The sequence below is a fragment of the Chrysoperla carnea genome, chromosome 1 (genome assembly GCF_905475395.1).
Source record: "Chrysoperla carnea chromosome 1, inChrCarn1.1, whole genome shotgun sequence".
In the NCBI taxonomy this organism is placed as follows: domain Eukaryota; kingdom Metazoa; phylum Arthropoda; class Insecta; order Neuroptera; family Chrysopidae; genus Chrysoperla; species Chrysoperla carnea.
Genome location: NC_058337.1, coordinates 103060424 through 103081852, shown reverse-complemented (window position 1 = coordinate 103081852; position 21429 = coordinate 103060424). Strand labels below are relative to the sequence as shown.

Below are 21429 nucleotides of genomic sequence, written 5' to 3'. Positions count from 1 at the left end.
ATTACCTAATTTTATTAATTATTTATTTATTGAGAATTTATAATATTTAATATGTAATATTATGTGTATCTATCTACCTACGATATTGTTATTGATATACATATACGGGATGAACATTAAACTTGAGACCAACCTTTTTAATGTCTTTCGATCCAAAGAAAGGATAGAAAAATGTTTGTAATTAAAACTTTACAAAAGAGGTTTCTGTATGAATATTTTCCGTTTCACTCATATCAATTTAAATACTTAGAATTTTCATTTAGGTTTTTACACGAAACTGATAAAAAATATAAGACTAAGAATTAAATTTGGATCAATAATTTTTTTTTACTCAAATAGTAGTTATTAGCGCCGACTTCAAAGCATAATTGCTTACAAGGACATTATCGATTGGAGTCAGTACTTAAAAACTATTTTTTACTTTTCAGGGCGTCTACTTTCGTACATAATAATTAAAGTCACTTTTACTTATCAGCACATACCTTAAAAACTACTGAACAGATTTCGATGAAACAATCATGGGGTCATCTGGAGAGTATAACCTTTCACACACATAAATTGGTCGCCAATAGGGTAGTTTCCTGATTTTGAATTTACCACATTACCCATAAAATTGTAAAAGTAGACTTGCTACCATAACAAAATTTGAAAGTTAAATTAAAATTGTTTAGAAAATGAAGAAGTTATAAACATTCAAAGATTGTTGTCTGTCTCTTTTTTTGAAAAACAAAAATCTCTATGACGATACTGTGCAATGACGTCACAAGTCGATATTTTTATCTTTGTGTAATTAGGAGTTTTAAACGTTCATATTTTACGTATTTCTGAAGATTTCTAAAGATTTTCATTTTCAAAATCCAACTTCATTTTTCTATTGGGAAGTGATTCTTCATCTTGAGTGATAAATAAACTTAAGCCAACATCTCCATTGAGGGAGAAATCGGTGAACATATTTCTGTATCACATATCAAAAAAACGCACATTTTACGAGTGTACATAAGAATGGGTTCACAGATTAAAATTCAGTAGTTGAACAAATCAATAATTCTACCCTTAGGAGTTAATTTACGAACTTGACGTTTTTGAGTTATCGTGTTGTTAGACAAACAGGAATGGACTAATTAGGTGATTTTATCTATACAAAAATTTTGTTGATAGCATCAATATTTTTAAGCATTACAAACTTGGGACTAAACTTTATATACCTTGGTATACTTTACATATTTATAGGGTATACAATTGCGAGTTGGCTTGATAGCTAACTCCTTTTTATCTCTTTTGCTCCCATTGTTAATGTTAACTTTATCTAATAAAAATCCCTAAGGATTTTTGGTCATGAGTATATTTAAATTCAACAGAAAAAATTTGTATTCACCAAAAATAAAACAAACAACTTTGAATAATTTATTTAACACCTCCGCACGCTGTGAATGTTTCATTCATTAGAAAAAAAACCACCCCACGCATTCTCACCCCCTTGATTATAATAAAAACATCTCTTTCATTAATTATTGTACGTTAAAAATATAATACCTATAAATATTATCATTTTTATTTTTTGTCATATTGGTATTGAGTACTTTAGTAGTACGGATATAGAATGATTTTTTTTGTTTTGTTTCTCTGATATAGACTCTCTCCTAATTAAGACAAATCTATATATCTTATTTAAACTAGTTTTTTATTTTATTTAAAATAGATAAACACATTATATTTAGTGTAGTAGGTAAAGTACAGGATGTAACATGCATACTTTTTAATATATATATATAAATAGCTGAGTCGTATTGAAGTCAAAATTATTGATTTCCGTCAAAAAATTAAAGAAGGATTGACTAAAAATTACATGTCACGTTGTTTGTCCACGATGGACTCCTTAACTATGGAACCGATTTTTAATTTGATTGGCACACCGTGTGCAATTTGATCCAAATTGAAAGATAGAATAGCTTACATCTCAATTTATAGTCGCAATATTATTTTATTGCAAATTATTTGACAGTCACAATTATCTGTAAGCTCCAAACGATTCTAACAGATGGCGATATTTGTTGACTGGATTGAGTAAGTTTTCAATAGATGGCGCTTTGTTAAAAATACAAACGTTTCATATGATGGATTTGCGACTTTCTGTGACTTTTTTGAATAAAAATAAACAAAAATATTCGAGCAACTTTCCTTTCATTATAACTCCGTTAATTTTCGTGTAGATGATTTGAAACTTTTGCATTTTCAAAGTTTTTGATAGTACTTTAAAAAGTGTACGATATACTTTTTCAAAAAACGTCAAATTTTTAATTTATTTGACGTTAAATACTCCGAATTTCCCACGTGAAATACTCCGAAATTAATTGAATGGCTCTAGAAGGGGTGGTTACCACCTAATGGACAAGATGACCACTGGGCATTATATAATTTTTGATCTAGAGGGCGAACAAAGCTTAATCCTAAATTTTAATCGAAATCGTTTACTGGAGTATTTTAAGTACCACCCACATCTTCCCCTACAATATTTGTTTAAATAATTTCAATGGCGAAATTTCCTATATTGCCATTTAGGCTTTATATAAGCTAAAGTTCATTCCAAAATATTACGTTAAATTTAGCAAGGAAAGTCAATTTTTTTAAATAAGTTCATTTACCCACCCCTAAAAATTGATGGAGATAAATTTTCAATCTCACAACAAGAATTTTTGGGTCACAGAAGGTCTCAGGTAATACTAATAATTATTGTTGAAACATTTATTTCGAAAATTTAATGGATTGGACATAATTCTTCAAAGGAATAACTTTATAAATTTCATTGAATATAATGATTGATATTCAGTTATACAGGAAATATAAAAAAAAAATGCTTTTCTTAAAATGGTAAAATCAACCAATTTTTCTTGTATTTACTATGATTTTGTAGGTATCTTGATTACATTGAAAATTTAAAAATGGTAAATAATGAAAAATGAAAATCAAAGAAATTATTATAAAAAATTTATAGGTAAAATAATTCAATATAACCTTAGCGTTCATATATTTATGGTTGCAATTATACAGTACTTTCAATAACATATTATAACCTCTTTTTGTATTAATGTCATCCTACTAACACAAGGATTCGCAAAAGTGATCATTCCAAAATTATCTTTTTTTGAAATTAATTCATATTTCGGTATTAAATGATAAAATATTATATTTTATTACTATCCGCCGCTAATTTAATGATATTTTTACTTAAATTAGCAACGAATTAAGTAAAAGGTTGACCTTCTCCCTTCTGATAATCCGGTGGGGGGAGGGGGGTGCCGATAAATAAAATAAAACGTTTCATAACGTACAAATACCATTGTTTTGATAGTTTTGCCATTGCTAAATTATTTTAGTGTGGCTGTAATTTTAATATGATTTAGTTTTATAATTAAACTAGCAGATACCCGCCCGCTTTGCTGGTCAATTCCTCTCTTAAAAACAAAGACTATCACGTTATAGCCCTCACTTATCCCCCCTTTTGTTCACAATTTTATGGATTTTAATTTTTTGTCCATGATAATCGCTGAAACTGTAACTTTCTGTGGGTCCAATTATTAAATTATCCTGATTTTTATACTTTTTGTATCAAAATTACCCATTCCACTGAGTTTCGTTAAATTCCAAACCAAAATATTTTTTGCTATTTTCTCGATTTTATCAAAGGGGTTTAAAAAATTGCAAAAAATGGAGAAATTTTTTTATCTCCAATTTCGATAAAACTCAGTATATAAGGTAATTTTGATCCAAAAAGTACAAAAATCGGGTGCATTTGATGACTGGTCGAATAGTTTTTGAGATACGGGCTAAAATCGATCAAAATATTGTGATATCTCAAAAACTCTGTATCCAATCATTAAATTAACCTGATTTTTATACTTTTTGGATCAAAAATACCCTATGCACCGAGTTTCATCAAATTCCATTACTTATTAATCCGGCACCCCCCTCTAGTTTATAGCAGTTCTTGATTAATAAAACTCTACTGTATTTCGAGATAAACTTTAGTTCAATGTCTTCAATATTTATTAGCATATAATATTCTAAGCGCCGTCAATTGAGATACTTCCTATATCTTAAATAATTGTATCATATTATACACATATATAACTGATAACTAATTGACTATAAATATATATAATTGAATAAATAATAATATTGCAGTTATATTCCATTATATCAATGAATATAACATATAGTCCGTCTTACAATAATCTGCATGTCGTTGCCGCATGTCGTACAATGAGGTCATCGCGTACCTCATTAAAAAAAAAGCAATAAAATTATATTTTACATTATAAGGGTGGTTCTAGGTTAATGAGATGATTTTTATTATGAGAACGTTACAAATCTGTTGAAAATAAAAGTCGTTCTGTTAACTTTTGTAGTTTTTACCAAATGCCAGGTGAGACTGTACTGTACTCTTTAAATTTCTGTTAATATAGTTACCTCTCTTCAACCACAATACTCTATAATCGTTTCTGTCAACAATAATCCATCCTTCATCATCCTTCTAATACTCGCGTTTAACTCAGGAATTTAACAACTTACTCTTGCTATATCCCACTCGCCCCACTATTAAAAGGAAAAACGCATTCAATAAAATTCTTAATCTACTTTATAAAGATAAAAAAATTTAAAGAGTCGAAGTGAAGTTAGATTTTAAAAATCTTTACTAGTATGCAAGATATGCAAGTTTAAAATTCCTAATTAAACAAAGAGAAGATACCCACAAGTAACGTCATATGTGGATATGCCATGAGATTACATATAAAACTTTGTTTTGCTAAAAGGAGATGAGCACTTTCAAATTTTATCATGGTATCAAGTCTAGTTTTACATTTTGATGGATAATCTCGCCAATTCTGCATCAGGATTACCCCCTATTAAAATAAAAGTATGTAAGTATAATTTTTATTAACAATAAAATTTTATTACATGCATATTTGATATAACGTAATATTTATTTAGAACAAGTGAAAACAAACAATTGACTGAGTTAATTGTTGATATACCATGTATAGACAGTGTTGATGAAGCAATCGTTTGTTTTTTGACGTCACGTTAATAAAAAAAGATATCCACTTTTAAATAGCTACACACACACTGATATTCCCATATTAATGCATACTATAAAATTTGCACCTAATAAGCGCCCTCGTGGGTAAACAGTGATGTTTACAAAAAAAATTTTCAAACAAAAGTTGTTTATTTTTTTATAAAAAACATTTTTTACATTTAAACTTTTGTTCTATCTCTAACTTTTTTTTTTACGTTTACAAGATGGGTCCTACGGACCCAAGACCCAATTAACCCATATTGCTCATTTACGAACTTGACCTCAGTTTTTAGGTCCTGAGTACGCTATAAAAATTTCATCTTGATATCTCTTTTCGTTTTTGAGTTATCGTGTCCACAGACGGACGGACGGATAACCGGAAATGGACCTATTAGGTGATTCTATGAACACCTATACCAAAATTTTTTTCGTAGCATGAATATTTTTAAGCGATACAAACTTTGGACTAAACTTAATATACTATGTATATTTCATATATACATGGTATAAAAATGTGGTTGTTTTGCTACATTTTATGTATTCTGTTTTTTATTGACTGTGTGAGAGCTCAGATCGCAGCCATTATAGATATAAACGGAACCATAAAGCTTAATTTTTGTTTCCCTCTACAATTTCTCAATTTAAATAACCTTGTCACTTTGCGTAAACTTTGAGCCAAACTTCTTGATGATTAGATAAAAAATACACAAAATATTCGGCTATAGTTATTGTCGGAATCCCTCCCCTTCTCATTATTTGCCTATCAAATTCAAATGATAATGACCGCACAATTTTTCTATGTCATAATCGTCATAGGGACCGTTCATGCGTCATCTCAATACCAGTAAGTAATTATTAAGCCGTTTAGATAGCTCCCGGTTATTTATTCTTTAACAATTGTAGCTTCATTGAGCCTTATTTTGGCGAAAATTGTCATATTTAATCTTAATTTACATATTTTTAACAAAAACAGCTAGAATTTTCAGCTTTTAGGCATAGGTCTTCAAGAGCCTGATAATGATAAAATAATTAATTAGATGAGGTCAATCACCCAATATTGGGAAAATCACTAATGACATCAAGCAATCAATAACAGGCTTAAATCTTTATAATACAGCATTGGTCTATGGAATGACTAGATCATTAAAGGATGGTCTATTTTTATTAAACAATTCACCCATACATTTGAACTTATCAATTATTATGTAGTATCCTAGTTCTATTTTAAGACACCGGTTGTATGGAAAACTAATTCTCCCAATACTTAATCGTACATTTATGACACATTTCGATTTGGAGAATGTCGAAATCCCGATGACCTCACGCAAGTAATTAAAGGTTAACATTAAACAATAGTAATAATAAACATTAAACATCATATTGACGTCATTGAACACAAGCAGCATCTATCGCACATGCGTATGTCATCAAACAATTACACCATATGATTTACACATAGTGTAGAACAGGCTTTATAGTAAAACAACTACCTACAATACACAAATAATCAAACAAAATTAATTTGAAAGACAAATAAAGATAGTTTGTAGGTGTTTTTTTATATAAATTTAATATATGTCTAGATTGCATCCTACACTACAAATATAAACCAACTATTATAACATATTTATATATAAAGATATGAATGAAAATTCTTCAAATATTTATACATGCATCTGTTACTAAATATTATGATTTTATTAAATTATTTCAATCATTTTTATATTAATTACTTTAAATAACAATTATCAATAAATAATAATATTTATTTTAAACAAATATAATAATATAAATGACTTAAAATTTAATTATATCATTAAAAATTACTTTTTATATCAATTAATTAAGATATCAAGTAAAAATAAACTAATTAAAATTTTATAACATAAATTTATGTGTGAAATTCTTCAAAATAATATGTACCTATCTAGTACCGAACTTAATAAGATGACTCATTTCAAATGCTGCTTATTATACCATTCACATTTTACTTAAACCTCATTTCATATCATTTAATATATACCTCATCAATTATTTAAACTATATATTCTATTTTAAAATTTATGATTAAATCTTTAAATATGCAAATTATTAAAGATAATTGGTTACCTTGATATGATTTTAAAAGAGTTTTGAGAGTACTTACTTGTGCACTATCATATGATAATGTATCCTGTGCTAAATCCATTCTTGTATCTTCACCAGGATTAATCTCAGATGTACTTAAATCACTGACAGTTGTTGGTGTAACACTTTGATCTTGTTTGGTACACAATTTAGATATTGCACACCACATTCAAAATCAATTGAATATTTATCAATATCAATTATTTTATTTATTTGTAATATTTTTTGATTCATTAATGTCATGTCATTGCAGTCAATATTCAATATTTTTTTAAGAAAAATTGAATTAAATAAATTAATAAAAAATAGTTTTAAGAAATTAAATTACTAATAAGTGTAAGTCTATATTAATATAAGACATACAAGTCACAACCTACACACACTGACAGCACCAATATCATATATTATTTGCTTTGAGGACAGAATTCCTTTTAGGAAATACAATAAAACACACCTAGATTTACAAATGCACATGTTTTATTATTATTTGTTCATTTCATTTTAATTTGATTTATTTTATTCTCATTTTTATCACATTATTATCAATATTTATTGTATTTTTTTTCTAACATTAATTTTTATCAAACTCTTTTTGTCAAATATGAACTTTGCTATAAATTATTCGGTAAACGACACACCACACTGAACTTTACTTTTTATTATTTCTATTTTATTATACACATATTCTGTATAGTAGTGCCATGCAATGGTCATTTTATGTACTATTACTGTATCATGTGTGATATACTTCACGTCAATATTTTATGTCTCTTTTTTAAACCTCCATACACAAAAGACTAAGAACTGTTTATCACCAAAATTTTAAATTTGACTTCATAATGACATAGATTAACATAGATATTAGTCTAGCATGAGGGTATAAGCAAATAGCAGTAACAAAAACAGTGAGAATATTCACCGAAATATTATTTTCACACAAACAAATCTTTCTTTCATAAAAAAATTTGGTCAGAGATTTTCAGCTTTGAGAAATACGAGGATCACATAATGGGGATGATGACATAATTTTTTATCACTTCAGAATTCTTATTGCACGCCCCACGGACAGAAAAATAAAGTTGGTTGGGAAAATCTTTAGAAGTATACAAAATATGAACATTTAAAACTCCTAATTAAACAAAGAAGAATATATAGTATCGCCATAGAGAATACATATAAAACTATGTTTTGCAAGAAAGAGACGGGCAACAATCTTTAATGCTTTAAACTTCATCGTTTTCCCTCAATAAATTTAATTTATCTTTCAAATTTTGCTATGATATCAAGTTTGATTTTACATTCAAATCCGATCAGTCATCTTTCCTATCGACTTTTTCAACTTTACATAGAACACAGAAGTTACTAGAGTATTTAGTGCCAAATTTTATCACTATCAAATATAAAATTTTCTTAAATAATTATTCTAACTAATAATTAATAAAACAATGGCAATAAAACAATTTGTTAAATCTTTAATTAAAAATCATATTTTAAAATTATCTTGCAAATTGTTTAATTTTTTTTATTATTATTGTAATTTAAATTTCGCTCTTGATCTGTTGCATGTTTTTAATCAATAGATCGCATGCGTATTATAATCATTTTCATTTAATATAAGTCTGTGATTAAACGCCATTTTGATTGTCAAAAAAATAACATAAATAACCACAGAAATCTTAAAAACTCTTTTGTGCTTAGTGTTTGTGGTACATATAAAATTGATTTTATAATTAATTTTAATATTATTCACAAGAATGACAACAGCAGCTCGACCTACATTTGATCCAGCACGAGGAGGTCAAGGACGTGGTGAAAAAGATTTAAGTGCCATATCGCGACAATATTCAAGCAGAGATTTACCAGGACACACCAAATTAAAGTTTCGGGAACATGGACAAGGTACAGTTGAAGAAACACGTAGCCGTGATTTTCGTAAAGAGCTAGAAGAACGGGAACGTGAAAAGGATAAGAAAAGTGGTAGCAGCAACGCAAGTAACCGACCAGAGCATGCAAAACGTTTAAAATTAGATCAAGTACCAGCTGCAAGTTTAGATGCAGATGATCCTTTAGACGAAGATGATTCTGACTCAGATAGTGACGATGATGCAGCTGCATTAATGGAAGAATTAGCAAAAATTAAAAAAGAACGTGCAGCTGAACAAGCTAAAAAAGAATTAGAACGTAAACAAGAAGAGGAACGTATTCGTATGGAAAATATTTTAAGTGGTAATCCACTGTTAACACATTATTCAGCTGGTGATCCAAAAACGAATCTGAAAGTGAAACGACGTTGGGATGATGATGTTGTTTTTAAAAATTGTGCACGAGCTGAACCTGAAAAACGAACAAATTCATTTATAAACGATTCATTACGATCAGATTTTCATCGAAAATTTATGGAAAAATATGTGAAATAGATTTTTTAAGCTAAATTGTAATGTAAGTTTTGTATTTAATATTTAAGATTTAAGAATAATAAATAAGTTTGTTGATATTAAAATTTTTTTTTTTAATTTGACCAAACCCAATAAAAAACAAGTGAAAACAAACAATTAACTGAGTTAATTGTTGAAATACCATGCATAAATAGTGTTGATTACTCTATCACATTGCACATACATATACAATTTATATAATATATACTATACAATTTACGCCCTCACGGGTAAACAGTGATGTTTACGAAAAAATGTTTCAAACAGAAGTTGTTCATTTTTTCATAAGGAACATTTTTTATATTTAAACTTTTGTTCTATCTCTAACGGTTTACAAGATGGGTCAAGACCAAATAGGTCATACCCATAGGTCAAGACCCAATTGACCTATGTTGCTCATTTACGAACTAGACCTCACTTTTTACGTCCTGAGTACGCTGTAAAAATTTCATATTGATATCTTTTTTCGTTTTTAAGTTATCTTGCCCACAGACAGACGGACAACCGGAAATGAACTAATTAGGTGATTTTATGAACACCGATACCAAAATTTTGTTGGTAGCATCAATATTTTAAAGCGTTACAAACTTAGGACTAAGCTTAGTATACCTTGCATATTACATATGTGCATGGTATAATTAACTTCTTGTTTGAAGCTGCTTGATGACGTCAACATAATTACGCAAATATATGATTACGTCATCAAAATGAATAAAAAATATTTTTTTAATCTTTGACTTAACATGATCAAATTTTGTTTTATTTGGATACTATTAATGCGATTCTATTTAATTTGGGTTCAGCTGGTTTTAAACTGTTAGATTTATTGTATGATAACGATTTCAAAGTTGTAGGCTTGGGCACAAGAATCAACTTTCGAAATTCTCGAATGCTTCTCAATTTTCCACTATAATTTATCAAATTTGCCCTGTTTTTCTAATTACTATTTTCGAGGACTAATTTTTTGGATTTATCACCTGGCGTTGATAAATTTTCCTCGAAGAGTCTCTTGTGGTGATCATATAGGTCAAAATGATCAATTTGGATCATCAAGGCTATGATAATGACGAAAACTTAATATCATTTTAGTACATCACTCTGAAAGTTATAGATTAAAAGCTCGAAAATTAAAGGACCAAAGTGGGATTTTCGATAAGTCTTAGAGCATAAAATATCATAAATTAATTGTATACCATTTTTCTCCATCTAAAATTATTAATAAAATTAATTTATTTATACTTTTAAAGTCATCAAAATCCATACAAACAGGACTGAAACTACAGTAGGACAACTAGGACCTCCAACTTGGAGGCCCCTTTTTAAAAATTGTTACTTTTTGCGTATCTAAAAAATTATTTGCTTTCGTTACTGTAGAATGTAGATTCCATTAAAATTTAATGTCCCTAGCGTTTGCTATATCAATTACTCCAATTAAATTGATACACGTCAAATATGTATCTAAATCTAAGCACATAAGTAAGTTGTTACCCATATAAGGATAGAAGTAAAGTTATGTTAATGTTATAAACAATATTTATAACTTTAATATAACCTCGATTGTGAACTATATTCTCGTCGAAAGTACTGTTAGCAACATCGGAGAGTTGTTTTATCTGGTACCTTTATTAAGAATATAAACGTTTTCATTTTTTAAATAATTCTATTACAATTTGGTTTTAATCATCTCAGTTGCTTCCTAAAAAAACAGGAAAATTGATGAAGCTATTAATGCCAAAAGTACCCAAAAAATGACTGGATGAATATCGAAAATACATCAAGAACGAGTAGCATAAAAAAACAAAGTGGAGTTATTTTTGAATGAGGCCCCTAAATTAGATTCCGACACGGGGCTTATTCAACTTTTGGACCTGCATACAAATTAATTTTGGTATACCAAATTCAGCCCCAAATTCATGTTATATGATTTGGATCAACAAAGATAAGAGGGTAGAGGTTTCCAAGTGGTTAGGCTAAAAAACCACAGATAAATTATTTTAAATATTTTATTTAAAACAGATTTACTTACAAATATTTATTTTGAAAACAATGAACATTGATATTAAAATCATATATAAACATTCCTCAAATAATTTTCTTTTTTTTAATTTACAAAGGCAATTTTTGGCACAACATTTATTTTTTATAATTCAAAACAAATTTGAAAAACATTTAAATGCCGATCCGATACCAAGCATTTATAAAAATGTATATTTAGATTTAGGTTTTTTCAAGCGTGACAACTTTTTGATAAATATTTACATTATATGACTTAGAACTATTTGAGACCAGCTCAAAAATATATATTTGTTTATAATTAGTAATCTCAAAAAATAAGTTAATATAGTTTTGAGTTATGTTACAATTAATTTTATTGTTGAGAACATTCAACATTTATAATATATAAATATATTTTAATATTTGATTTTATATCACATTTAGTTACTGATTATCTAGTTTATTTTTTGGTTGTACATATTTGTACTTTTACAATCAGACATTTATTATTTCATATTTGGCTTTGGTCAATTTTTGACTACAAACAGCAAATTTCACAAAGTAGCAACTTATATTTAGTTAACAAATCAAGATAATAAATTGTGAAACAAATAATGATAATACACTCCTGCTTCGTTAAAAATACACAATATTTGAAGGCATGTTATTTTGTTATCTTTGATAATTTTTAAATTTATTTCATGCAACGTGTGAAAAGAGTATGATACCCCAAAAATTATTTTCTTAAAGACTTATAAACTCTTAATAATTTTCTGGAAGTCTTAAATCTTACAATATCTATGATTTATTCAGTCAAAAAATCGTCTTGCTATGTAACGCACATCAAATTGGAGAGAAATCATTAAACTCTCTGCCGATCAGTACAGTTTTATAAAAGAATCGTGACATGCGCCGTGTGTCAGGATAAACATTGGTCTTTTCTTCATTTCACAAATAGTCTTGAATTTACGATTGTCTTGACAGCACCTCGAGCAACTTTACCCTTAAAATGAGCCCTGGTAGAGCCCAAAAGAACCAAGGATAATAAACTTAAACGTTTGCAAATATAATGTATGTTTAACGAAACAAAAATTCTTGTGTTTTGAAAAGGTTTTGTTAACGTTCCGCGGGAGGAAAACTTGACTCTTCTTAATTCTGAACCAACGCCATGAAATTAAATCAATAATAGAAACCAGTGCATTTCAATAAGTTATTTACACTAGAGTATAGATAGAATTTAACTTTCAAATGATGGAAACGATTTAAATATGTTTCTTTTTATTGAATTCAGGATGGTTCTAAGGTATGCTTGATGAAAATTTATTCAGTGGATATCGATTATTAACTAGATAGAAGATATTCTCAGATTACGAAGCCACATTCTTTCGCTATTAGTAATATTCTATGATAGGTTCTAACAAAGAATTCATTCAGTAAACATGACAAAATCGATAAAATCGCATGTGTTTCGAAAATCATAAAAGAAAACCATCCATGCGTGAACCTGGCTAATTTACTCTTTAATCTAAACTGATATATTTTTCAGATCCCTCCGAGGCATATTTAGAAAATGAAGAACAATCTTACCTGTCTTCGATCTATGATTGTTGTAGATTGTTTGTGAGGGGAAGCGCAGTTCATTAAGTCAAACATATTTTTTTGCCACCAACTGAATGCACTCAGTGCCTCAAATATAATTTTCTTTCATTGGATACTTTGATTGTTAGCTTAATATAAATTGCAACAGGTTTTTGCTTAGGACGTATTCCCAAATTTGATTTTATACAAAATTCAAAATCATTTAAAAAATATTATTTCGTTGCATTTTTCATGTAATAAATATAATAAATAAGTAAATGATAAGTAGTTTAACCCCATTTCAGTCGATAAAATTCGTTATATCATTAAAAATTGATTAGTACAAGACTAGTAATTTATAAGGGCCGTACAATATCAGAAATACGATTAAAAATAATTCAAAAGCATATCTTAAATTTTCTCAAATCAGAATCCTAACGTACCATCAATATTTTTCCAGAAAAATGAGTGTAAATCATGCTCTCCTGCACCTGTTAGAATTTCGTTTAAAAAATATCTGATAATGCGCGGATGACCTTAAAATGTTATTTAATTTACAGAACGTACATTTTTAGTATCAAAGTCGTATTTTTATACCACTCAATTCAAATCTTTTTTATCATTTATATTAAAAATCTGTACAAAATATATTAAAAATATACAGATATTGATTTTGAATAGCTGCATACGATCAAATTCAAACTTATGAAAATCTTCGTATATATCAAAATCATTCTCTGTATAATATTTGTGACGGAATATATGTCAATAAGGTAGAATTTAATTGTGACTCGCATGAGATTGACAGATTATAGCGGAGTATTTACAAATACTCCAGAAATTTAAATACCTTCGCATCCAAACGATGTTGTCAGAAGATACACAAATAGGTTTAATTGAAAAAGGAATGCTTAAAAATTTCAATTGTTTTCGAAATAATCATGAAATCGATATGAAAACCGATCAAATGCTTGTAAAAAATGCATAATTTTAAGAAAATTGGTTTGAGTTAATGGTTTGCGAATTATAAAAAATGCTTTTCTTCCTATTTTCTGCCCACAATACTTTTGAGTTAACAAACAGATATAGACTATTATCAAAATATATAAAAAAAAAAAAAAAACTTAAAACGGTTTCGCATGTTTACGAAATATTTCGATAATAACTTTCCTTCATGTATAAATACTCTATTGTGGTAATTGAACCAACTGAAATGCATTTGAGCGGGAGTTTTCGATTTAGCGCATTTTATTTTGTCTGTTTTTCGTCTCATATCATCGCAATAAAATTCTAACTTAAGTAAATAAATAAAAAGAATACTGAATTAAGATTATGTTTAAATAAAAATTATCAAATTTACGACGACTGATGAAATGCATTTTCTTTAAAATGTATAACTAAAACTGTAATATTATCTAAGGAGCCACGATAATATGATTGTAATGTTATCGATTTAGCACCATAATGTGGCTCATTTAGCCGTTCTTTTATGAATGCAATCGCTTCTTCATTTGAAAATGTATCCCATAGACCATCCGATGCAAATATTAAAAATGATGGTTTATGATCAGCTAGATCAAATGTTAAAATATCTGGATCAGCTATCACCAGTTTCTTTTCTTTTAATGGATAATCGCCGAGTGCTCGAGATGTGGCTAAAATACCAGCAACTCGCCATACACCATTAAATGTTACGAAACCACCAGCTTCTTTTATACGGTTACGTTCTCGTACTTGTTGTGGTTTGTGATCGAATGACAAGGGAATGGCGTTTCCTTTACTATCGCACATTACTCCACGGGAATCACCAACATTGGCTACTATTAATTTTGTACCTAAAAATAATATAATAATAACATAATATTCATAATCAAATAGCAATAGCACGATTTTGCAAGGGCAGCTCTAATAGGTTTCAAGAATGTGGAGTCATAGTCCCGGAATTAAGCACATAATTGATAGCTAGCGAAAAATTGACATCACAGTTGAAAAGAATGACCCAAAATTAGTGGGTTTCAAAAAAAATTCCATTAAGATCGGATCAAATTTACCTGTGTTATCAAAAAAATCGAATTTATTAACTTTATGACGTCATCAAAATCCAAAAAAATTTAATTTTGCTCTATCACATTTAAATTTTATCCAATTTTGATAAACCAAGTATGTAATCCAACTAAATTTGGGTCATACTTTTCAAATCTTTGATCAAAATTAATCTAGCCCTAATAGGTTTCAAGAATGTGGAGCCATGGTCCCGAAATTAAGCACATAAGTGATAGCTAGCGAAAAATTGACATCACAGTTGAAAAGAATGACCCAAAATTAGTGGGTTTCAAAAAAAATTCCATTAAGATCGGATCAAATTTACCTGTGTTATCAAAAAAATCGAATTTATTAACTTTATGACGTCATCAAAATCCAAAAAAATTTAATTTTGCTCTATCACATTTAAATTTTATCCAATTTTGATAAACCAAGTATGTAATCCAACTAAATTTGGGTCATACTTTTCAAATCTTTGATCAAAATTAATCTAGCCCTAATAGGTTTCAAGAATGTGGAGCCATGGTCCCGGAATTAAGCACATAGGTGATAGGTAGCGAAAAATTGACATTACAGCTGAAAAGAATGACCCAAAATTAGTGGGTTACAAAAAAAATTCCAATAAGATCGGATCAAATTTGCCTGTTTTATCAAAAAAATCGAATTTTTTAACTTTATGACGTCATCAAAATCCAAAAAATTTAATTTTGCTCTATCACATTCAAATTTTATCCAATTTTGATAAACCAAGTATGTAATTCAACTAAATTTGGGCCATACTTTTCAAATCTGTGATCAAAATTAACCTAGCTCTAATAGGTTTCAAGAATGTGGAGCCATGGTCCCGGAATTAAGCACATAAGTGATAGCTAGCGAAAAATTGGCGTTACAGCTGAAAAGAATGACTCAAAATTAGTGGATATCAAAAAAAAATTTAATAAGATCGGATCAAATTCCAATCGACAAACAAGTCTAAGATATGATGGTCATAAAGAAATGCTTTAAAGAAATACAGCGCTATTATGCAAAACGGAAACCAATACGGAAGTATACCATGTTTTGAAAAACGATTTTTAAATTCAATTCCTTTATCCTTAAAAAGACTATAATAAAAGGTTTTAAATATCTGGTTACTCCATAAACAGAGAAACTCTAATGGATTATTTAAAATTAAGTAAGAAAACTGAGTCATACTAAATCATTCATTTACATACCTTCCAATAACGCTATTAATGCTGTTGTTCCCGCTACATCTAAATTCTTTTTAGCATCTTCCACTAACAATCGATCAGCCGCTAATACTTCATCCGTTAATAATTTTCCATAATTGATTTTCCCATTCCTATCGATATAGCTTTCAATTGGCGGTGGTGTATAATTATTGTTATTATAATGATTTGGACTAGAAGATCGATGAACTTCTCTCGTGATTGGACGTAAATTTAATATTTTCTGTAATAATTCCGGATCGGTAACATTTCTAGATTTTGGTGCTAATTTATACATTGGTCCATCATCTGTTGCAGTACTTATTGTTCTACGAAAACTATTTTGTCTATCTTTTTGTGTGGTATTTGATATTAATTTTTCTTTATCCTTTTTCTCTTCTTTTTCTTTATCCTTTTTTTCTTCCTTCTCTTCGTCAGCTTTTTTGATAATTGTTTCCTTTATATATTTTTTATCTTTGACTAAATTTTTTATCTCGTAGATTTTGTTACGTAAGTTTTCGATTAATTTCTCTTGAGCATAATTTGCAGCGAATTCTCCACCATGACCATCAAATACAGCAAATAATGAAACACCTAAATACAACAATAACCCATGATTATATTTATGATATGTGAAATATCGTTAAGAGTATGATTTCCGAAAAGCTAGAATCGTTCTTTATTTTTTTAAATGAAAACTTCTATAGGCTAGACTATTTTTGGTAGGGTAAAATCTTATAGGTTCGCGCCAGCAATTCTACGTCATCATAATCATCATCGCCAGCAAAACATGCTATGAATATAGCTACAGATATAATACCGTAATGTGGGAAACTAAAACTATGTAATAACAAGTGAAAACAAACAATTGACTGGGTTAATTGTTGAAATACCATGCATAGTCAGTGTTGATTTCTTTATCACATTACACATACAAACATGTGACATATACATACATATAATAACTGATAATCAAGTATAGTACATATTATAAAATTTCCGCCTAATTGGCGCCCTCACGGGTAAACAGTGATGTTTACGAAAAAATGTTTCAAACAAAAGTTGTTTAATTTTTGATAAGGATCATTTTTTACATTTAATTTACTTTTGTTCTATCTCTAATGGTTTACAAGATGGGTCCTACGGACCCAAGACCCAATTGACCTATGATGCTCATTTACGAACTTGACTCATTTTTTACATCCTGAGTACGCTGTAAACATTTCAGCTCGATATCTTTTTTCGTTTTTGAGTTATCGTGTCCACAGACGGACGGACGGGCAACCGGAAATGGATTAATTAGGTGATTTTATGGACACCTATGACAAAATTTTTTTCCTAGCATCATTATTTTTAAGCGTTACAAACTTGGGACTAAACTTAATATACTATGTATTTTTCATTTATGCATGGTATAATAATTAAAGCTGTACAATTAACTTTAACTAAGTGATTTTACTCTTTAGTAATTTCTGATTACTGTTCATAGATGGTGATACTTGATGATTTGTTCATATTTTTATAAAAGTAATAATAATTATAATAATCGTTTTTTATACACACGTTAATAATTTCGATTTACAAATTATAAAATTTTAATTATTCATACTATAATTAAAAATTTTTTAAAAAAATACAGTTATTCCAAAGTTTTAAGTTTTGTTAACAGTCCTCATGACTGACTCTTTTTTTTATAGCATTCCTCTAATTGGTAGAAAGAATGAATCAAAAATTTGATCTGGTTTGTATTCGATTTTCAGCATTTTTGAGAAGAAAAAAAAAATTTTCTACTCGCAAAAGACATTACTAGGTTCGAAATCCGAAATAGTCTGTCTCCGATTGTTCACAAACTTTGAAAGTGTAAAATATGAGCATTCCTCTAATTGGTAGAAAGAATGAATCAAAAATTTGATCTGATTTGTATTCGATTTTCAGCATTTTTGAGAAGAAAAAAAAATTTTTTCTACTCGCAAAAGACATTACTAGGTTCGAAATCCGAAATAGTCTGTCTCCGATTGTTCACAAATTTTGAAAGTGTAAAATATGATGTCATAAGTATTAAAACGGAATATTTCCATTTCTGTACTTGTAAGAGATGGACAAAATGATTTTGCACTCTAATGTATTCATTCATTTTATTTCGAGTATCGTGGTATTTATTTCAATAACTATGTCTCAACTCGGAGTCAACAAGAATTCATCCTTAGATATTCATCAATTTTAAACTTGTAGTACAATTTAAAATATGTATTATTTACTTCTAAGTAGGCAAAATCTTATAATTTCGAAGCGCTACAGAAATCGACAGGATTTAAGATATAATCAAGCAAAGTAGCGATATATTTACCTGTGTCTTTAATATTGTCAACAACAACGAAACGATCTTCCATACGTGGACGGTGTCCCTGTACTGCATATGCAGCGATATTACCAGTATCCAATTGCCAACTTTGTTTTTGTCCATCAATATTTGAACCGCTAAAAAATTGCAGCTTCTTCCCTTTAGTCATTGATACTTTGGTGAATGATAATTGTAATCGTCCTAATAATGTACGACTCCAAGCATCAACCAACTGTAAATACATAATTACCAAAAATACAACACCCGCTAATGCTAACATTTCTGGTTTTAGAATATAATGTCGAAATATATGTAAACCATAATTGATGGGACCAATTTGTGTATTTAAATTGATCCCACCACCTATTTTTGATATTAATTTCATGTATGATAGATATGTTTGATATAATACACGATCTTCTAATTCATCTTCCATACTAATACGAACAACGATCTCGTAACCTAACCCAACCAACTTAACTATATCAACACCACCAATATAAAACTTTGATCTTTTTTATTATTAACATATAATAAATTATTTTTATTTCAATTATTCAATAATATTTATTTTCTTTGAAGATTTTATTAACTAAGATACACTTGTTTTGGACTTAGTATTAAGTAGATATTCCACACACATTACACTGCACAATATTTCATAGAACTATATAAATTAATCTAGACATTTAGTGTTACTTGCCAAATTTATACAGTAGCGTGTAAATTGAGGAGATAAGCAAATAATAACGATTAGACATTCAAAATTTGTTTTGAATAAAACTTCACTCTTCTATTTTTAAATATTAAACATTGCTAAATTAATTGTTCTACTTTATGTAGTAAATAAGAGTCAACCCAACATAATTCATTTGAATTCGAGTTGATTTATTTAGGAAAAAATTATATTGTTCAATACAGACGAATGTGATATATACATTGATTAATACATTGATTATTAAAAAGGTGTTGATTTTCACCCTAATAAGTCAAATCATAAACTTCCTGGTTAAAATAAAAAGAATTTTCTGAGAAATAATTTTATAAATCGATTTTCGCGATGAATAGAATATAATATTCTACCAGATTAAATTAATAGAATTGATTAAATTAAATGAAAAATTAGTAAATTTTTCGATTTTTTGCAATTTTGTTCGCCATCTAATAAGACAAGCAAAAATATTGGTGGCTATCAAAAACTAGTAGCTTCTACATTTCCATTAAAAAGCTAAAATTATCTCGGCAAATTTAGCCAATTTAGCACTTTTAGGGATAAATAATTCAAAAATTAAAAATTAATATAAAATAAATAAAAATTCAAAAAACATGAAGCGGAGTTGCAGGCGAAGAACTTTTCGGACAAAAAAAATTCTAAATAAATTAATTTTGTTTTTCGAATAGTAAAAAACACTTCATGAGGCCTGTCGCTTAAATGTTAAAAGAATATTGTGTATGCCAACTTTAATTACGTTTGTATAATTATTTTTTAAGCTACTTGTCGGCGAAAATTTGTTAAATTTACCAGAGTAATTTTACCTTTTTTTATAGAGAGCACGTAGAGTCTTGTTATAAATTACATCTAAGACATTATATTCCTTAGCTCAATCTTAGTACAGACAAAGAAATTTAAAATTAATAAAAATTAATTCGTCTGGATTTTTAATGGGATAATTAAGAGAAAAATAGTAGTTTTTAAGAAAATATAAATAAATTCCCGTTTTTCATTGCGTTTTCACGGTTACATCATGCATCTACGAAATTTTAGGGCAACTCTTAATGAAGAAAATCATTTTTTTTAAATTGTCGTAGGTTATACTGCGATGCTTTCGTTTCCGATCGCGCCTAGCTTTTCCGAAGCACTAATTTTGTAATTTTCGCAAATTGTCGGGTAATTTTATATTATTTTGCGACGAAATTTTTTTATAAAAAGATACCATTAAGAACGGATTTCCTGCGAGTCATACAAGCTGCGAGAAAATAAATGGCGATTTTTTCGCAATAAAACTGTGTTTTTTCGCAAAGTTTCGAACTATTTTCTGCCGCACATACTGCACTATATTCCGAATTTTAGCCACTTTGTCGTTACTTTAGTTACACACGGTACCAATTCGTATATTCGATGTTTTTTTGTATACGCACTGTACCTGGATAATGGTGTAGGTCACTGTGCGTTTAATAGTTTTGAATGATAGTGACGGTATTATATATTAATAAATAAAAAAATATTAAATATATTAAGTTATTAATAAATATTACTTAAAAAAATATTAGCTATATTATCATTCCAAAAACACAATTAAGTTTCAACTTAAAATTATTTTAAATATATTTTCAATTAAATTTATCAAATTGAAGGTTTCGGCGTTTAAACTTTATATAATAAAACGAACAATTCAAATTGAATATTATTGTAAACAACATGAACTTTGATAAATTTTATTTAAAATAAATAAATAAACTACAATTACCTGTAATAACAATCAAATAATATAAATGATAAAACAACAATTATAATAATATTTATTTTTTTTAACAAATAAATAAAAATAACAAACTAAATAAACTTACTATTTTTTTAAAACTAATCAACTATGAAAGTAATTGTAGTTAGAAATAAATAAATAA

General features: G+C 28.2%; 3 protein-coding genes across 11 annotated transcripts in view; 1 reads left to right on the top strand and 2 right to left on the bottom strand.

The window, feature by feature from the left end:
- LOC123291047 (patronin) overlaps positions 1-7438 on the bottom strand; it is a 42106-nt gene extending 34668 nt beyond the window's left edge. For 3 of the 7 annotated variants that reach the window (XM_044871478.1, XM_044871481.1, XM_044871479.1), the window contains exon 1: positions 7224-7435. In XM_044871478.1, coding sequence (XP_044727413.1) covers positions 7224-7373 — 150 coding nt within the window. In that variant the 5' untranslated portion in view covers positions 7374-7435. Of the gene's footprint in view, positions 1-7223 lie in introns of all 7 variants that reach the window. The other 4 variants (XM_044871482.1, XM_044871480.1, XM_044871477.1 and 1 more) reach the window with 4 other exon arrangements.
- A 1391-nt stretch (positions 7439-8829) lies between these two features.
- On the top strand, positions 8830-9626 carry LOC123305398 (protein CWC15 homolog). Its single transcript, XM_044887102.1, has one exon. It carries the CDS (start codon positions 8959-8961, stop codon positions 9619-9621), a length of 663 nt encoding a protein of 220 aa, XP_044743037.1. The 5' UTR covers positions 8830-8958; the 3' UTR covers positions 9622-9626.
- Positions 9627-12074: 2448 nt separating this feature from the next.
- LOC123304937 (protein phosphatase 1L) lies at positions 12075-21429 on the bottom strand. Of its 3 annotated transcripts, none has more exons than XM_044886493.1 (4): positions 21373-21429; positions 18811-19036; positions 16470-17057; positions 12076-15047 (listed from the first exon to the last, which is right to left on the bottom strand). In XM_044886493.1, the coding sequence occupies exons 2-4, from the start codon at positions 18971-18973 to the stop codon at positions 14569-14571; spliced, it is 1230 nt and encodes a 409-aa protein (XP_044742428.1). In that variant the 5' UTR covers positions 18974-19036; positions 21373-21429; the 3' UTR covers positions 12076-14568. The 3 variants fall into 3 exon arrangements, with proteins under 3 accessions (XP_044742426.1, XP_044742428.1, XP_044742427.1); XM_044886492.1 differs by lacking the exon at positions 21373-21429 and adding an exon at positions 21273-21333; XM_044886491.1 differs by lacking the exon at positions 21373-21429 and having other exon boundaries at positions 12075-15047; positions 18811-19412.

What these genes read in the sequence shown, in the direction of transcription:
- LOC123304937 (XM_044886491.1), bottom strand. Translation starts at nt 19,240, where the DNA reads ATGGAAGATGAATTAGAAGATCGTGTATTATATCAAACATATCTATCA. An exon ending in TGACAATATTAAAGACACAG is followed by an intron (nt 17,058 to 18,810) that starts GTAAATATATCG and finishes TGTTGTATTTAG; the next exon opens with GTGTTTCATTATTTGCTGTA. An exon ending in ATTAATAGCGTTATTGGAAG is followed by an intron (nt 15,048 to 16,469) that starts GTATGTAAATGA and finishes TATTATTTTTAG; the next exon opens with GTACAAAATTAATAGTAGCC.
- LOC123305398 (XM_044887102.1), top strand. Translation starts at nt 8,959, where the DNA reads ATGACAACAGCAGCTCGACCTACATTTGATCCAGCACGAGGAGGTCAA.